Genomic DNA, 16,602 nt, shown 5'->3' with positions numbered 1-16,602 from the left:
AGCACCATGTTAAGGCAGTAAAGACTGTTCCAACTCAGATGAGAAAACTTGAAAGTTCATAACAGTCAGCGACAAAGCCAGGAAATTAAGTCATTTTTAATTTACAGTTTGTGGCTTTGTGTTGCTATGCCTGCTGGCTATTTTAATTGAGGCTGATGTTTTTTTCTTTTTTTTTAATGGAGTGCAAAGCTTGCTGTCACACACTTTGTTTTTTGTTGAATTTGTGTTCAACAAGCACAGCAGTGTAACAACTACTCTAGATATGAAACTGCTTAAAGTGGAGAAATGATCAGAAATCCTTTCCAGGTGTGTTGTGGTTTTTTTTTGTTTTTTTTTTTTTTTTTTTTTTTGTTTTTTTGTTTTTTTGTTTTTTTTGTTTTTTTTTTTTTGTTTTGTTTTGTTTTGTTTTTTTTTTTTGTTGTTGTTGTTGTTGTTGGTTTTTTTTCAACTGTGTAATCCATGACTTTAAAATACTTGGATTTTAAATTCACCGTGCAAGGTGTAAGCCACAAGCAGGCAAGCAGTTGGCCACGGTCTGCTGCTCCATCACCAGTGCCTTCATGCACCAAATTAATTACATAGAAATCCATGACTGTGAGGCTTTTCAGAGAATGCTAAATATCTCTTCAAGGTAACGAAGGTGACCTGGGCAGGTAATTCGAGTGAACAGGAAAGCAGAGGCTCCTCATGCTGCAGACGGAGCAGCTGCCAGAAAAACAGAACTTTGAGCTATAATTAAATTTTTTTTTGCCTTTATTACTCACGTAGCATCTAACTGTGCAGCAATGAGGGTCCGTATATAAAGCATTTAGATTATAAAACAGGTTGGTCACTTCGTCGCTCCCCTCTCACCGCGGTGGGCGATGGTCTGAGCGGGGCGGGTGCCGCACCCACCCTCCCCCCGCCGCCTGCTGCGCTTTGGTACGCCCCAAGGGGGCCGCGGTGCGCGCCGGGAGCGGGGCGGCGGCTGCGCGCGCGCCGCCGGTGGCTAAGGCCGCGCCGGTGCTTCCCCTCCATTCTCCCCGCCTCCCCGGGCCGCCGCCATGGCCCTCAACAAGTCCATGCACGCACGCAACCGCTACAAGGACAAGCCGCCCGACTTCGCCTACCTGGCCGCCAAGTACCCCGAGTTCCAGCAGCACGTGCAGACCACCCTCACCGGCAGGGTGAGGTAAGAGCGGCGGGAGGGCGGGCCGGGCCGGGCCGGGCCGGGCCCGGGGGCTGCGGGGCGGCTCCCGCCGCCTCCCGAGCGCTGTTCTGTGTGTCCGTCCCCCGGGGTGTGGCGAGCCGAGCGGGCGCTGGCACCCCCTGATCGCTGCTTGTGCCTTTCAGCCTGAATTTCAAGGACCCTGAGGCGGTGAGAGCGCTGACGTGCACCCTCCTGAAGGAGGATTTCGGGCTGGCGATTGACATCCCGGTGGAAAGGCTTATTCCTACGGTTCCCTTGAGGCTGAACTACATCCACTGGGTGGAGGATCTCATCGGTCGTCAGGATGCAGACAAGCAAGTCCTTAGGCGAGGCATTGACATAGGTACTTCGAAAGGCAAAACGTTCAGGTCGCTGTTCCCTGTCACTAGCTGATAAAATTCGTTGCGCGCCTGTAGAGGAACGCGAAGTTTGAGAAACAGAAAAATCTGAACGGTGTTCGCCGTGGTGAAACGGGCAATCTGAGTCCACCGGTATTTTATTCGGCTTCTTGGTGGGTAGGATTTCTCTGCTCAAACACAAGAATGGCCATAGCAGGCAGTTATTTGGCTTTTTGTGGCCTTGAACTCTCTTGATTGCAGCTTTGTGTGGTATACAAAAATTGCATTGCTAGTAACACAGGCAGAAATATCCTTCTAAAGGAATTAAAAAAAAGAAGATGGCATTTCTTGTCAGTCTTCTAACTAGTGAATTATGCTATATTGACAATCTATAAATTTCGCTTTTGGATGTCTGTATGAGAGAGTTTACACGTTACGTAGCAATATTTTGTATCGTTCCTTTTAATAATTTTTTTTCTGCGGTTTCAGGTGTATTTGACAGATAAATGGTCTTTTGTTAAACTTTGATTGATTTGTTTTCACGAGCTGAACTGTAAAAGAAGCTTCATTAGAAACCAAGGCAAATACTAGCAAAGCTGCCTTTTTTTTGTAGGTGGTCAAAGATTTCCGGTATGTTGTTGAAAACAAAATATTTTTTAAACTGGACGCAGCATCCGGAGATAGATGATGCTTTCAAGTGCACGTGTCTAGGAGCATTGCAGCTTGTTCAGTTTAAATATCTAGATTACTGGGCAATATCTGGATTAATATGAACAGTTATTCAGTAGAGCTGTGAATTTCTAAGATGTACACTGATGCACATCACTTGGTTTTCATTAGAAATAAAAAAGGCAAATTCTGTAGGAGCAAGGAATTATATTCACATACAGATAATAAAATGCAATTTATATTTCAAATTTTTGGTAATTCTATATGAATTCTTTAAAAAGTATCTGTGATGGTACATTTGAATTTACTTCACCTCTTATTTTTGTCAATAGAATCTTCCCTTACGATTTCACAGGCTTGTTTTTGAAGATTGTTTTGTGCTGAAGTAAACTCACAATGAAATTGAGAGAAGCTGGAATTTCCTTTTTAACTTAAGTTTTAATGCTTGATATTAGAATGCTAAGGTTACTGACTTCCTTGAAGTTTGGGTTCCATAATCTCAGTTACCATGCCGGTTTTTATATTAATATTTTCTCAGTGTATGAGTTTTTGTTTTAATTCCTGAAATTTATTGACTTGAATTTTTAGTTGGATTCGTGATGGATCCAAGGTTTCTATCACCACGTGGTACGTGCACAGCTGCTTTCCTTTCATAGCTTTTAGACTTGTTAGCCAGCTTCTGTGCATTTGCATAATGCAGGTTGGATTTTTGAGAACAATTTTTATGAACTTCATCATGGTAGGTGACTAAGTAGAAGAGACAGATCCTTTAAGTCCTCCTCCAAATATTGAAAAATCCTGAGTTTGAGTTTGCAGTGAGCTTTCATGTTCCAACTCTGGGAAAGGAATAAGTCATCAGAGGGATGTTATGAGAGTGCTGGAAATAAGTGCATGCTTTTGCTTACTGACAGACATTGTTATTTGTGTTTCAAGAAGTCGGGATAATAGTAGACTCTTGATAGATCTCTGAAGTCCAGTTTTGTGGTGGTGCAATATTTTTTCTTGTATCCATTCACTTTAATCCTAAATTTGACTGTCATTGGTAATTGCACCACCTAGATATGCCATAATTATGAGAAGGAACAATTTTTTGCTAGCACATACTTCTCTTTGTTACCAAGTTTTTATCTGTCTGGCTATCTTTTTGTATATGTTAATTGGCACCCCTGTTTCTTTGATCTTTTTGGACATTAGGGAAGAACAATCTGATGGAAGAGAAATGTAATTTTTTTCTGGTGGTTGCTGTATGCATCAAAGTAAATTATTTGTGGTAGATAATAAAAAAATGCAGGACAAAAATATAATAGTTTTTTTTAGTAAAAACAGAACACATTTGGCTTTTGCTATTTAAATTAATCACTGTCATATAGAAAAAAAATAGTTTAGAAAGAACTTGATCATTGACTAGAAAATTTATTCCAGATTACTAAATCCTTTATTTTGTTAAAAGCGCATCTTAGACAATGCTGTATTTTAAATTAAGACAATAAGTTCACTAAAGAATCTGAGTCGTAGATGGTCAGTTATCAATGTTTTCTTGAAATTAGTTCTTTTTGTTGTAAAAAGTACATAGTTAACGGCCACACTGCATATAACAGCAAAGACTTGCTTTGCCATTCTCACGGCTTTTCACTTCCACAGGGACAGGGGCATCTTGCATATACCCATTACTTGGAGCAACTTTAAATGGCTGGTATTTTCTTGCAACAGAAGTGGATGATATGTGCTTTAATTATGCCAAGAAGAATGTGGAACAGAATAACTTGTCTGATCTTATAAAAGGTAGGATGTAATGGGGTGTGTAGTAGCATACAAATGTTGTAATGTATTTTTGCCATGTTCAGTGATGTATTGGAATCTGTATTCCTGCCAAATACATGCTCAGTTGTTTTTACTGAAGCAGAATGTTTACTGAGGTCTGCGTATGCTTAAGCCGGGAAGTCACAGCTTGTCTAGAATGGGATGTGTGGATAGAGAACTACACATCCTTACAAAAATCTGAAAGTTAAACTTCACCCTGGGCTGTTTTCCTCTGCCCATATTTTTTTGTCAGTTACTGAAGTATTTCTTAGAGTTCATGCTGTTTGTGCTACAAGGAGACCTGGAATACTCCCCTCAGATAATTTACGTGATGCTGCCGCATATACATATCTTGTACAGAGAGAGTCCTTCATCCTCATTGATGAATGAGGTCCTGACAGTGCCTGTGGAAGTAAGTGGTATGCCAGACTTGGTCTATGAATGACCTTGGAAAATTTTCTGTGGGAACTCAGTACACTAAAAGGCAGGTCCATTATTCAGCTCTGAAATAAAAACTTTACTTCTGCTGGGTTTTGGAAGTACCAGATGTTGTCGTCTTGTTCTGTTCTCCATGTCGGTCTTGAGATCCGGAACTTGATGTGGAGAACAATGACAGTTTCCTGTTACTGCTGCCATCATAGGATTTTTAGTGGTACGGTGGTGTTTCACTATACTGGAAGAACCTCTGGCAAAGGAAAGTGCTTCATGTGAAGCCGTAGTGCCAAAGGTGATAAGCTGGAGTAAATGACTGCTGGCTGGCAGAGCCACTGGCGAGGGGCTACCACTGGTGGTACCTGTGGCCAGACGCTGCCTGGGAATGATCCACCCTGACACTTTTTAACTCCTGGGCCTGAATTGTTTTGCTAGAGCGGAGTATACTACTGCAGCTAGTAACTTGTTTAGCAAGGCATTTTGGAGTCAGATTAGAAGTCTTTCTGTATGTCTTTTTTCTTCTTTTTTTTTTTTTAAAAAAAAAAAAAACAAAACAGGATTTTTGTTGTGTTCTAAGAGTCTGTCTTGAAATTTTTGCCAAATAGCTTCATTTGGAAAACATGTTGGAATATAGCCTTTTTTATTCTAATTTCAATGAAAAAAAAAATAGTTTAGTCATAGTAAAAGCAGCAGTAATGCAGTGATGATTTACTAATTGCATCTAATTTACTAATTGTAGTGCTTTTTGGCTTGCAGTAACTGTCTTCCAAAGGGAATCTTTCCTATATGTGCAAACCAGAAACTGATAAACCTGGGGATTGATTGTAAATGCTAAAAAAAATTATATGGTGTTTAGAGTTGTGTATCTATTTTACTGGAATGGGATGATGGCCAGAATTTGTCTGCTGGTGTTTAAAAAAGAATAATTAAAAAAATAAAAATACCAGTACCCTGTATGTAAAGGTAAGTTAAGTGATTTTCAACAGTTTGGAAGTTTTCGAACTACTTGCAAGGTAAATTAGGCTTGCTTGACAATGTGATTATTACATTGTTTGCTTCCTGTTTGTTTTATTTGCTTTCTTATTTCCAAATAAATCACATACTGTCAATTAAAGCTACATCAATTAAGCTAGATATGTAGGTGGAATGTGGTATTCGTTGATGCCAACTTCTGAGTAACTTTACAGTAATTTTAGAAAGTATGTACAATAGAACATGTATTACTGCTCAGATTATTATAATCTTTTTGCAGAGTTCTGTTCATTTTAGCCTTGTTGTCTGCATTCTCTACTATAAAAACTAGTTCTGTGATGTTCTGTTTGTTTTGTTTTGTTTTGTTTTTTGCCCCCTTCATAAAATTGAAAAGGGTATTGCTAACAAGAGAGACAGTGAAATACTCTGATAACTGTGGGCTGGAGATTTCAAAACATCTGTATTAGTAAATGTCTCCTCTGTGTGCAACAGCAAGTGCCATGTTACACCTCAGTACCAAAAGTATGCACTGAGCAGCTTCTGGAGATACTTAGTGATTTCTCGGAAGACTGTAAGCTGAAAATCCAGCTGATGTAATGCCTGGCTGAAGAACTTTTGTCTTTGACTGTCATGTGTAATTGTAATTAGCATTTAATAATTCATAATTAGTAGTTACTAGTTGTATTCATCTGCCATTTCTTAATGTTAGAAGGGAAGCAGAGGAACAGATATTTAGAGATAAGAAAGTGTCACACTTTAATGTCAGCAATTTTAAATGTGAACAACTTAAGGAGAAACGCTAATTGTGTAATTTATAAATTTAAGGTTATAAAACAGGGAACAGTGTGGTAATGTATTTTTAAAATGAACTATCCTTCTCATGGGATTTAAAATTTATCTATTGACTGTAAATTTCTGTACTCTGAAATGCTTGTGACTTACAGAACTGTAGATTTAAAGTTTGTGGGTGTTCTAGGTGTTATTCTTGCTATATTTAACCTGAACTTTGGTAATTGCCTGGTACCCTAACAATTTTATATTCTTAGGATGATGTTAAACTGTAGCAGTAACAGAGACGTGCCTTCTGCCTCCGTTCTTTCTGTTCTAAGTATCTTTGTTCTATGTGCATTATTTGTGATTTGTAGGATTCGTAAAGTCTGCAAGAAGTCCTTCTTGTAATAATCTTTACACATGCTTTAACTGGACTTCATCCATATTGAAATTCCTGTTCCTTTGGCTGGAGTTACTGTGTTTTTTCGAAAGATGTGTAACAGGACTTGACCGCAGTGTCCAAGGGAATTATATAGCCTTTGGGAAAAGACAGTAGAAATCTGCGTGGGATGTTTACCTTCGTCCTTGTCGGGGGTACTAATAAGTTGGTAAACAGAGTAATTCTGTTTTATTGTAAGATTAGGTGTAAAGCTAATCTTGGTGCTGTGTAACTTCAGTGAAAATAGCTTTATCTTAGTCTTTCTCTTTCTTCATTTTTTGCTCTATGAAGACCAAACAGGACGTTTTCTTGAGTGCCATTCTAGAATTCCATATCCTAAAAAAGATTGTTTAAACTGGGATTTCTTTATCTCTGAGGAGCTTGTGGGGTAATTTAATTAACTGACACTTGTGTTAATGTTTGGAAGGGCTTAAAGTGTGTTGTAGTTGCATCAGAGAACTCAGTATAACTCAGTCAGTTCCTGTAGTGTATAAACAGACAAGCTGTTCATATGCTAATCCTTAACCTGAAGTCTTTATTGGCATGCTGGTATTTGTTACAATTTTTTGTAGAAAGTATTGTTTAGAAAGTACAGTTTTTATACAGTGTATTGTTTCAAGAAACACTGAAACATAAATGGCATGCTAGATAAAATATGAAGTTTCTTACTGATCAAATTCCTTTTTTCTCTTAGTGGTTAAGGTACCACAGAAGACTCTTCTAATGGATGCACTGAAAGAAGAATCTGAGATTGTTTATGATTTCTGCATGTGCAATCCCCCCTTTTTTGCCAACCAATTGGAAGCAAAGGTAAGTTGTCAAACTAAATGTTTTGTGTACTTCAGTGTTCAGTGAGTGGGAAGGTAGCAACAATTTAACCTCTTCCCTTGGTGAAGGTTGAGTGGAAAATCACAAATGATTACAAAATAGCATTTAAGTCTTTCTCCCCTCCCAGTCCCAAAGGAGTTTTGAAAAACTTAACTCTTCCCCTTCCTGAAGTGGGCCAGTAGAATTTTTCTTCACAAGTTCTTACTGTCTTAGAGAATTAGTTGGAAAAGTAGAAAGCTAGTAAATCTGAAATTGAGTGCCCATTGCGTAACAGTGGTATAGAGGAATTAGTTTCTGGCATTGTGCTGGTGTGTATTTTTTGTTTCCTTAGTAATTTAGGCAATATACAGCTCTGAACAGTTCTTGCAATATCCACTGCATATAGTCAGAAACTTAACTCCATAATATAGGGCAGTAGAAAAAATATTTAAGTGTTGAAATTAAACACTATTGATTGTAGTTGTGTAGGTGCATGTAACCAGCATGTCTTACATGTATTGGAACCACGTATTTCATACAAGCAGGATACTGATGTGTGGCAAGTAACTTACCTAGGTTTGAGATTGTAGGGAAGTCACTCGGTTAAGCTTATTTTGAACGTATTTTTGTCTGTTATCCATGGTTCTGAGGGGGGGAGGATAACTAGAGGTGGTGATGCTTACTGCCCACTAAAGACTGAGGCAGGAAGCAGCGTACAAAGCAGCCTAACATTTCATTAAATGTTCATCTCAAATACTCTTTTCTTATCCAGGGAGTAAATTCTCGAAATCCACGGCGTCCCCCACCCAGTTCTGTAAATACTGGAGGGATCACAGAAATCATGGCTGAGGGAGGAGAACTAGAATTTGTCAAAAGAATTATTCATGATAGTCTACAACTTAAAAAGAGGTTACGGTAAGTGCTTTGTTCCACTTAAAAAAACCCATCCCACCTTTTATGTGCTCTTTTGGCGGAAATCATCTGAAAATGGTATTTTAAATAAGGAATGTAGCTCTGGTCCAGTGGCATCTATTTGGTTTGTTTAGTGATACATACACATCAGCAATTGGTCTCAGTTTACATAAAATTAGTTGTTCCTGAGCATCAAACAATTACAACTCATCACTGGATGTATATAAAGGCAGAAGGCAAAAAAAGCTTGTATGAGTGACATTTGAAGTTTGCAGCTAAATTACCACGTGTACTTGCTAAAGACAGGCAGCGTTGGTTCTTAAGGGCTTCTGGGAGCAGGGGAGATCTATGATGTTGCCAAGTTATCTGTTCATTACCTAAAAGTTTCTGTCTTTTTCTGGCTGAATTTTGGTAACGTGCAGCTTTGCCTGCAAAAGGGTACTGTTGTACTGAATGCTATCTTGGGTGAACATAAGCTGCAGTAAAAACCATAGTGAGATCTTCTTTTGAACAAGATAAACAGATGGTACATCTTCAGTTTTCCAACTATCAGACTTTCGCTCCTCCAATGCTGTACATTATTCCTCTAGCTCTTGTGGAAGATTCCTTTTTTTAGTATACTTCTAGAATTTAACTGCCAAAATTTTATGTGTATACTACCACAGCTTCATCAGTGCTCTAAGCAAAGGAAATACAGCCTACTTTTTGTACGTTCAAGATGTGTTTTGCTTTTGTTTTGTTTAGACCCTTCTAGGCAGAGCATTGCATTAGAATCTCATCTTCACCTATGTAATACCAACATTTTTCTTCAGAATGTTTGTTTTCTAATAATGGGGCTGAAATAATGAAGAATATAGTCATTTTTTGGAAAAACAAGACAAAACAAAACTGCATTTGGCTCTGTTAGACGTGCTTCTGTTTTGTAGAGCTTTGAAGAAAAAAAGTGAGAAGGTTTGCAGAGGTTGCAGTTTTGCAAACCTGGAAACATGGTGGTGTGGGGGTTTTTTTGTGTTTTTTTTTGTTTGTTTTTTTGTTTTGTTTTGTTTTGTTTTTTAATGCCCATCCTTTCTGTCACCCACCAGATCTTTTAAAATATAAAAAAGGGATAAATAGTATGTCAGAGTGATGAAATAAAGGTTTTGATGTTCAGAAGTGGTTACAAGCCAGAAGAATTAAACTTTTGAGAATGTCTATCTTGTTTGTGCCAGCAAGGACACTGGAAATTGACTGGTGTTCCTGTTGAAGTTTGTAGGTAGAATGTTATTTTAGGCTATTTGATGGTAGACAGGCTTTGAGGTGTGTATGGTCTTCTGTTTTCTAAAATGGAACGATTTTTCAAAACTAAATATAAGCGGAAACAGTTCTGAATTTAGTCAGTGATACAATGAGCAAGGGGAGGCAGGTCAGACCAGAAGTGATGGTATATATTTTGAATGTTCTTCCACCTATAGCTGAAAGTTTTTATCCTTTGTACATGTGCTTTCAGATATGTAGTGGTTTTATTCTGCCAGTGTAGTTTCCACATGAGCATGTGGTGTACTGTGTAAAATACTGCGACCTGGAAAGCACATGTATACAGTTAAGGACTTCATTGTTTCTGTAAGGTGGGGGCAGAGGATGCATCTGTCATGACTTCTGGAAATGCAATAGCAGCATGGTTTCTGGTTCCACATGGTGTGTGTAGATCCAGGGGAAACTTGCTTTTGATGAGTTGCTGTTTAACGATGTTTAAAGGAGTGATAAATGTAGTAGAGGACTGACTGATGTTACTCTCAAAGCAAGAAGTCTTTACCTTGAAAAGGTGATGTGGAATAATGAGGAATGCGTTGTTCCTGTATTGCTCCTCTTGGCAGCACCTGCCTCTTTCCTAGGGCAGTGGTATCTTTTGACCTGATAAATTAACATACCCACATTCTAACTGTGTATCATATTTAGGAAAAATAAGCTTTGTATGTCTGAGGGGTGGGAATGGTTCAATTCATGTTTTTGAATAAACTGTGTTGGTGAATCTGTTACATAAAGAACAGTTTACTTAAAGTACTGTTGACTATTTTGTTAGAGATAAGGTTTGGCAACTTTACCAGCGGGCATGAGTAATAAACTGTTCATAGACAGACACTTCCTTGGGCCAGGAGATGATCTTGATGTATTTACCCCCATCTCCAGTTCAGCTAGGAGTTGCAGGTTCAGTATTTTATAATTTTGGGAAAGATGTGCAGTTTAGGTTTGCTAGAAATTTGGGGAGTTAATTTAAGTATTGTTTCATGAAATTCTGTATATTGCATTATACAGGAAGTCAATTTAAATAATTGTCCCTTAATAACACTAATACTTTTTTTTTCTTTTAGTTTAGTTTACAGTATATTTAATTTGTATGTGTAAGCAATTTTAAACTGCTTGCCTTCAATTTAGATGCATAGTCTTGAGGAAACTGTCCCTTTGTAACTGGGAATTCTAATTTTCGTATTTCAGTATGTTACATTTACGAATAAACTTTTTGAATCCAGACATCAAAAAAGTATGGAAGAGGGTGTTGTAGAGCTCAAATAGTAATTTATATGGAGAACAGAGATGTAATGTTTGGAGGTACTGAAGATGTGGAGCTTGGTGGAAGGATAACCTCCACCAGAAGTGGGAAAATAAATTGCTTTAGTTTTTTTTTCCTTTGTTAATTTCCTCATGAAATACAGTCTAGGTGATGGAAACGTGGATAACAAATTATGAATGAGCAGAAGTGGTAGTCAGTAGGGCTGCTTCTGAGGCACAGATATTTGTTGAATATTCCTTTTTTTTTTTTTTTTCTGATTCATCCTCCAAAGTGGAGAAATTGAAACAAATTACTGTAAAGGGTAACATCTTCCACAGTCACTCTTTCAAATGGATTATTGGTTGTGTAGGCACTGTTTCAGTAATAGACTTAATGTATTCTCTAAAAACTTGAAAAGATTCCCTTGTCCAGTCTGTCTTTGGGCCTTCTGTTCCGATTCATGTTGTATTGCCTTCTAGTCTCTGTTTAAGAGTGTCATTATTTTGTCATTTCATTTAAAATCTCCTATTGTTCTTGCAGGTTTCTGATCTAAGTACTTCTTTCTGGTAGTTGCCAGTTTCGGTTGATCTGCATTTGTAAAACTCTTTGTTAATATGTTGTTTGCAGATGGTACAGTTGCATGTTGGGGAAGAAATGCAGTTTAGCACCATTGAAAGAGGAACTTCGAATACAGGGGGTGAGTTTGTATATAGTCCATGTATATCCTGTATATGTTCTATGCAATATATACTATATTCTGATGCACTTGGGTAATTATTATTGAATTATTTTACCGAGTTTTTATTTACAAGAAGAAACTACAATTCCTTGTTAAAGAGGCACTTAAAGCAGTTGAGATTTAATTATTGTAGATTTAAAGCTATTAGATAAGAAGCACATAATCATCTCCAGATTTTTGTCTTTATTACATGTAGATGCATGTCTTTGTCCATTCTAGAACATACAGGTTTTCTGCTTTAAAATAGCCTTAACAGGGCTGCTGGAAAAAAAAAATATTCTAGCTCTCTTTCCTTTTAGGTAACGTGAAATCTAGCATTTTTCTTGATAAAAGAAATAGTAACATCATTTAAATGGCAGCATTTTTTTGTTTGTGTTCAATTCTGGCACCAAGTGAAATTGAACTTTGTGCTACTATTCTCATGCAAGAAGGCTGTACAAAGGACTTTTTATGGCTTTCTGGAGGAAGCATAGTCTTCTCTAATTTCGACACAAAGAAAGTGATTGTGAGATCTGTCCTTCTATATGGTGGAGAGGTGAAGGAAGGAGAATGTGTGGTGAAATCAATTCCCAGAAAGATGAACTACAGGCCATAGGGAATCCTTAAACTCAATGCTGAAAGCAGATGCTGAGCTAGGCACCAAATTTCAAGTGTCTGACTTTATTCCCTATCCTTAAACTGTTGCACCTCAGTCTTACTAAAGTGAGAGAAATCCTTGTGAACCTTGCATAGAAATGCTGTTTTCCTTTTGTGTTTTTCTTGAAATTACCAATTTCATTTTGTTCAGGTTTGTAATCTTTGTTGTAATAGAGCTGGGAATATATTCACTGTAACCAAGTGCAGGCTTTGCTGTAGTTCAGGCTAGGATGCAGCATAGATGTTCCAAAAAGTCCTCTCGTTCATACTCTCTTGATGTTTGCTGTATTTATTGAAAATTTTGATAGAATTAGGAAGCTAAAGCCTAGGAAACTAGGAAAAGTTCTAGGATAGAGACACATTTTTGTCTCTTTTTTTGAAGGCATTTCTCAAAACTAAGATTTTTTTTTTTTTTTTTTTTTTTTTTCCCTCTCCTGTTCAGACCTGGGCCTTATACTCTGGAGCTAATAATTCAGAGTGAGGTGGGATGGTTGATATTTATCCTGGCTAGTATTTAGCACATTCTCCATACCGTACATAAATGCCTTACAGCATCCATGTGTGGAAAGACTAGTTAAGAGTAGCCTTGGATCTGAGCTTTATATTTAGAGGCAGTGTAAGTTCAGGCTTGATTTTTTGGGGGCAAAGAGAGAGAAGTGTTTCTGGGTGCATTTCTTCCATCTGCAGACAGGTGAGTCTGGCTTGGCTTCCCAGCGCTTTGTTGCCTTTGTTCTGTGTTCCTTTGCTACGGCAATGGGTTCAGTTTTCAAATGTGGAACAGGAGCAGATTCTGAACAAAGAGAAAGGATGTGCTCTTCACAGTATTAGAATGCAAATGTGTGCTGTAGGTGTGCTGGATCGCTGCACAAAGAGGGTCATGTTGTATTTGTTGAACTTGAAGCTCTGAAAGGGCATAGACATGGCAAGGCAGAGGTGGGAAGTCCTGGGCACAGCTCCCAGACTTGGCACTGGCCAGCTCCAAGTGGCCCTGACATCCCTGAGCCATGTCAGAAAGAATCTCCATTTCTGTCATGAGAAAATAACTCTATGCTAACTTTGTAATTTTTTTAAAATTTGAAAATATGTGCAGTACAGCAATGTTGTTTATTAATATGAAATGAAGCTTTGTATTGTGTCTTTGCATAGGTTCCTAAAGTTACTCATACTGAATTCTGTCAAGGACGCACCATGAGATGGGCACTGGCATGGAGTTTCTATGATGATGTACAAGTACCTGTAAGTAGCTTAATTTTAGTTTGCTTGTGATTATCTGTGCCTCTTGCTTGAGGAAGGGCCTAATGAGCTATAACTGCTCTGAAACAAACTGTTCTCCTTCGGACTGGGGCACTGGATGTGCTGGGCTGTATGGACAGTGGGATGTCTTAACTGGCTGCCAGTCTGATTGCAGTTGTTGCGTGTGATTCCTAAATGACCTATGTTTAGGAGGAAAAAAGAAGCCTGTGCAGGAGCTTCCTGTGGGTTTCAGTGAAAGTAAGGGTTTCTTGTAATATACTTCAAATAGCAATTTTGTAGTATTACAAATACGCTAACTTTGGGGGTAGATTGGAACTCTAAGCTTCCCTCTGAGTACTTGGTTTTAATTTACCATATAGATTCTGTTACCAAATAGATAGGAAGATGTCTAGCTCAGACTTGCCTACATGAACGTAAGTGAAGCTTCTTCACCTTAACTAACGTGAGCCAGTTGCTTTTTTGGATCCAGACGTATGTATACTGTAAAATAGGTATAGGCAATAACCAACCTTATAGAACATGCAAGTAAACCTTTAGTGAACTTGGATCAAAATGTGGATATTAGCACTTGACCTTTTCCCAAGAGCACTTTCTCAGCTCACAGAGAGCTAGTAGTCTGAAGGAACCAATGAAACTTTTTGCATAACATCTGAAGATAACATTCCCCTGTCCATCAGGCTAGCATAAAATGCATGATCCTGTTACCTGTCTTTAAATCTAAAACTCTTTGGAGTGAAGTGAAACTCAGGCCATGTCAATGACTGTTCAGTCATTATACTCTTAATCCCCATGTCTTTTGAATACAAAAGTCATCCCGCTAATACTGCATAGCTTTGTAATTTTTGCTTTCTTCCTTCTTCTAGTCACCTCCCTCCAAAAGAAGAAAATTAGAAAAACCCCGAAAACCAATTACATTTATGGTCTTGGCTTCTACAGTGAAAGAGTTATCTGTCAAAGCTGCAGCTGTGGGCTGGGATGCTGTGGAAGCTATTGCTGTGGTTAGAGCCTGGGTAGAGAAGATTCTCACTGATCTGAAGGTACAGTATTAGGTATTGTATGTTAAAACGACATCCTTCTTGAAAGCATAACTGTGAGAGGATAGTATGAAGTTCTGCTGTTTTCTGCAATAGGTTCAGCATAAACGTGTTCCCTGCGGAAAGGATGAAGTTAGTCTGTTTGTAACTGCCATTGAAAACTCCTGGATTCATTTGAGGAGAAAGAAACGAGAGAGAATAAGGCAATTACGGGAACTTCCTCGAGCTTCTGAAGATACTCTTCAAGCAATGGAAGAGGAAAAAAACAGCCAGAAGAGCGTGAGCAACAGTTCAGACTGTGAAAACCCCAAGACTGAAGACTCTGAAATGAGCCTTCTGGCACCTGATGAGGATGTCCACTTGACCGCAGGTGATGAGCTAATGGCAGAATCTGCTACCAAAGAAGAACACAGTGAGCACATGAAGGAGGAGGAGACAGAAGCAAAGCGTGCAGAAACATCACTTGGCAAAGGTTCCAGTAATGCAAAGGAGGAACTTTGTCCTTCAGAGGAAGCTAGGAACCTAACAGTTCAAAAGGAACAAAGCTCCAAAGAAACTAGTAGATGTTTTCTCTTTAAGTGTTTGATGAATGTGAAGAAAGAAGGAAATGATGTATTAGTAGAAATGCACTGGGTTGAAGGACAGAACAGAGACTTGATGAACCAGCTGTGCACATACTTGCGGAACCAAATTCTTCGACTGGTTGCTAGTTAGCCCTTTTTTCCTACTTTGGTAAAGTAAGTCAGTCCTCAAATTTTGTAAACTATTTTGAAGGGATTAAAATTTTCAGTTAGCAAAACCTGGGGTTTCCCCTTAAAACAAATCAGTAAAATGATTCAAATGCCCTTTAATATTTTAAATAGCTTTTTCAAAGCTGCAAGGAGTACATGAAATGTACTTCATTGGACACAAAGTGATGGAGAACTAATAGATTTTTGTATTGCAGTTGTAAAACTACGTGTTAAAGTGAAACATGTCTATGCTGTGAGTGTTTCAAATATCAACAGTGTTTATTCTGGTCTTTTTTCTGGTACAACAGAATTATATATTGTTACTACATAGAAACCTCTACTGAAATATTTTATTCAATATTTTTTCAATACTAATGTGGGAAATGGTTAGTCCCCTGTGGGAATTTTCTTCAGCAAGGAGTCTTCAACAAAGGATTTAAGTATGCCTCTCTTCCCTTTAATGCATTTAACCTTTGATCTACAGAGTAGCAAGATGGATACATCCTCTAAGTGTCAATTCATTAAAATAATTGCATAAGAAAAAATACATGTTGTACTTTTCTGGTGCTTGGGCTTTGAAACACAGAAAAGCCTACTGTTAGCGTCTGGTTTTGTAACCTTTGCTCTGACAACAAAATAAGATCTTTGAGCTGCTTGGTTTAAAGAGGATTTAGCTATGTTGACTGTTCCAATAGACCATTCCTTACACTGACGATTCAAATAGAATTGTCTGAAATGACAGCAGTATTCTTAAAGGATTTTGCTTCCATTTAATCTTAAGAGATTGCTTTAATGACAGGAATGAGAGCATGTGCTCATCTTCATAGGCCAGAAATTCCTTTTGCAGGACAGAGATGGGTGCAGAAGCATTAGGCTGTTACAAAGGCAGGTAACTGGGAAGAAGGCTGTTGCTTCCACACCTGTCTCCTTAGTCCTTTTTACCACTGGCTGTTTTCCCAGTGCTTCTGGGCCACTGACCTCTTCCTGTGAGAAGAGAGGCTGAGGGACGTGGGTGCTGGGTGCCTCAGAGAGGGTGCGTGTATGCATTTGAGATTGAGCACTGGCACTGCTTCGCATGAAGCCAGCCTCCCAAGCTGTGATCTGTTTCTCTGGAGAGATCTACAGAACATGGAGAGAAAGTTTTTTCTGAGAGAGTGGAGTGTGTGTGTCACCCCAAATAAAAGATGCATTCTTGGTGGACAGAAGGAAATACTGCCTATGTTCATTCTACTGGAACCACTGTGAATTTTCATCCTTAGTTGTCAAGATTTCTGGAAAGATTAGTATATTTTCTTAAGTTGAAATTAAAAGCAACTTAGAAAAGCCTTGATTTTACCCCTCCACTGTTAACC

General features: G+C 38.4%; 1 protein-coding gene across 1 annotated transcript; it reads left to right on the top strand.

The window, feature by feature from the left end:
- The first annotated feature begins 947 nt into the window (after window positions 1-947).
- Window positions 948-15,795, top strand: METTL16 (methyltransferase 16, N6-methyladenosine). The gene is made up of 9 exons (XM_042788911.1): window positions 948-1,171; window positions 1,333-1,532; window positions 3,838-3,978; window positions 7,305-7,420; window positions 8,190-8,332; window positions 11,484-11,553; window positions 13,378-13,467; window positions 14,349-14,522; window positions 14,616-15,795. The coding sequence occupies exons 1-9, from the start codon at window positions 1,044-1,046 to the stop codon at window positions 15,231-15,233; spliced, it is 1,680 nt and encodes a 559-aa protein (XP_042644845.1). The 5' UTR covers window positions 948-1,043; the 3' UTR covers window positions 15,234-15,795.
- Window positions 15,796-16,602: the final 807 nt, after the last annotated feature.

The sequence above is a fragment of the Tyto alba genome, unplaced genomic scaffold (assembly GCF_018691265.1).
Source record: "Tyto alba isolate M040663 unplaced genomic scaffold, T.alba_DEE_v4.0 Super-Scaffold_14, whole genome shotgun sequence".
Taxonomy (NCBI): domain Eukaryota; kingdom Metazoa; phylum Chordata; class Aves; order Strigiformes; family Tytonidae; genus Tyto; species Tyto alba.
Note: the sequence above shows the minus strand (reverse complement) of the source record. Positions and strands in the feature narration are given on the sequence as shown.

Excerpts from the sequence above, each read along its gene's own strand:
- METTL16 (XM_042788911.1), top strand. The coding sequence starts at position 1,044 with ATGGCCCTCAACAAGTCCATGCACGCACGCAACCGCTACAAGGACAAG. Across the intron at positions 13,468-14,348 it reads ATGATGATGTACAAGTACCT|TCACCTCCCTCCAAAAGAAG; the intron begins GTAAGTAGCTTA and ends TCCTTCTTCTAG. Across the intron at positions 14,523-14,615 it reads AGATTCTCACTGATCTGAAG|GTTCAGCATAAACGTGTTCC; the intron begins GTACAGTATTAG and ends TTTCTGCAATAG.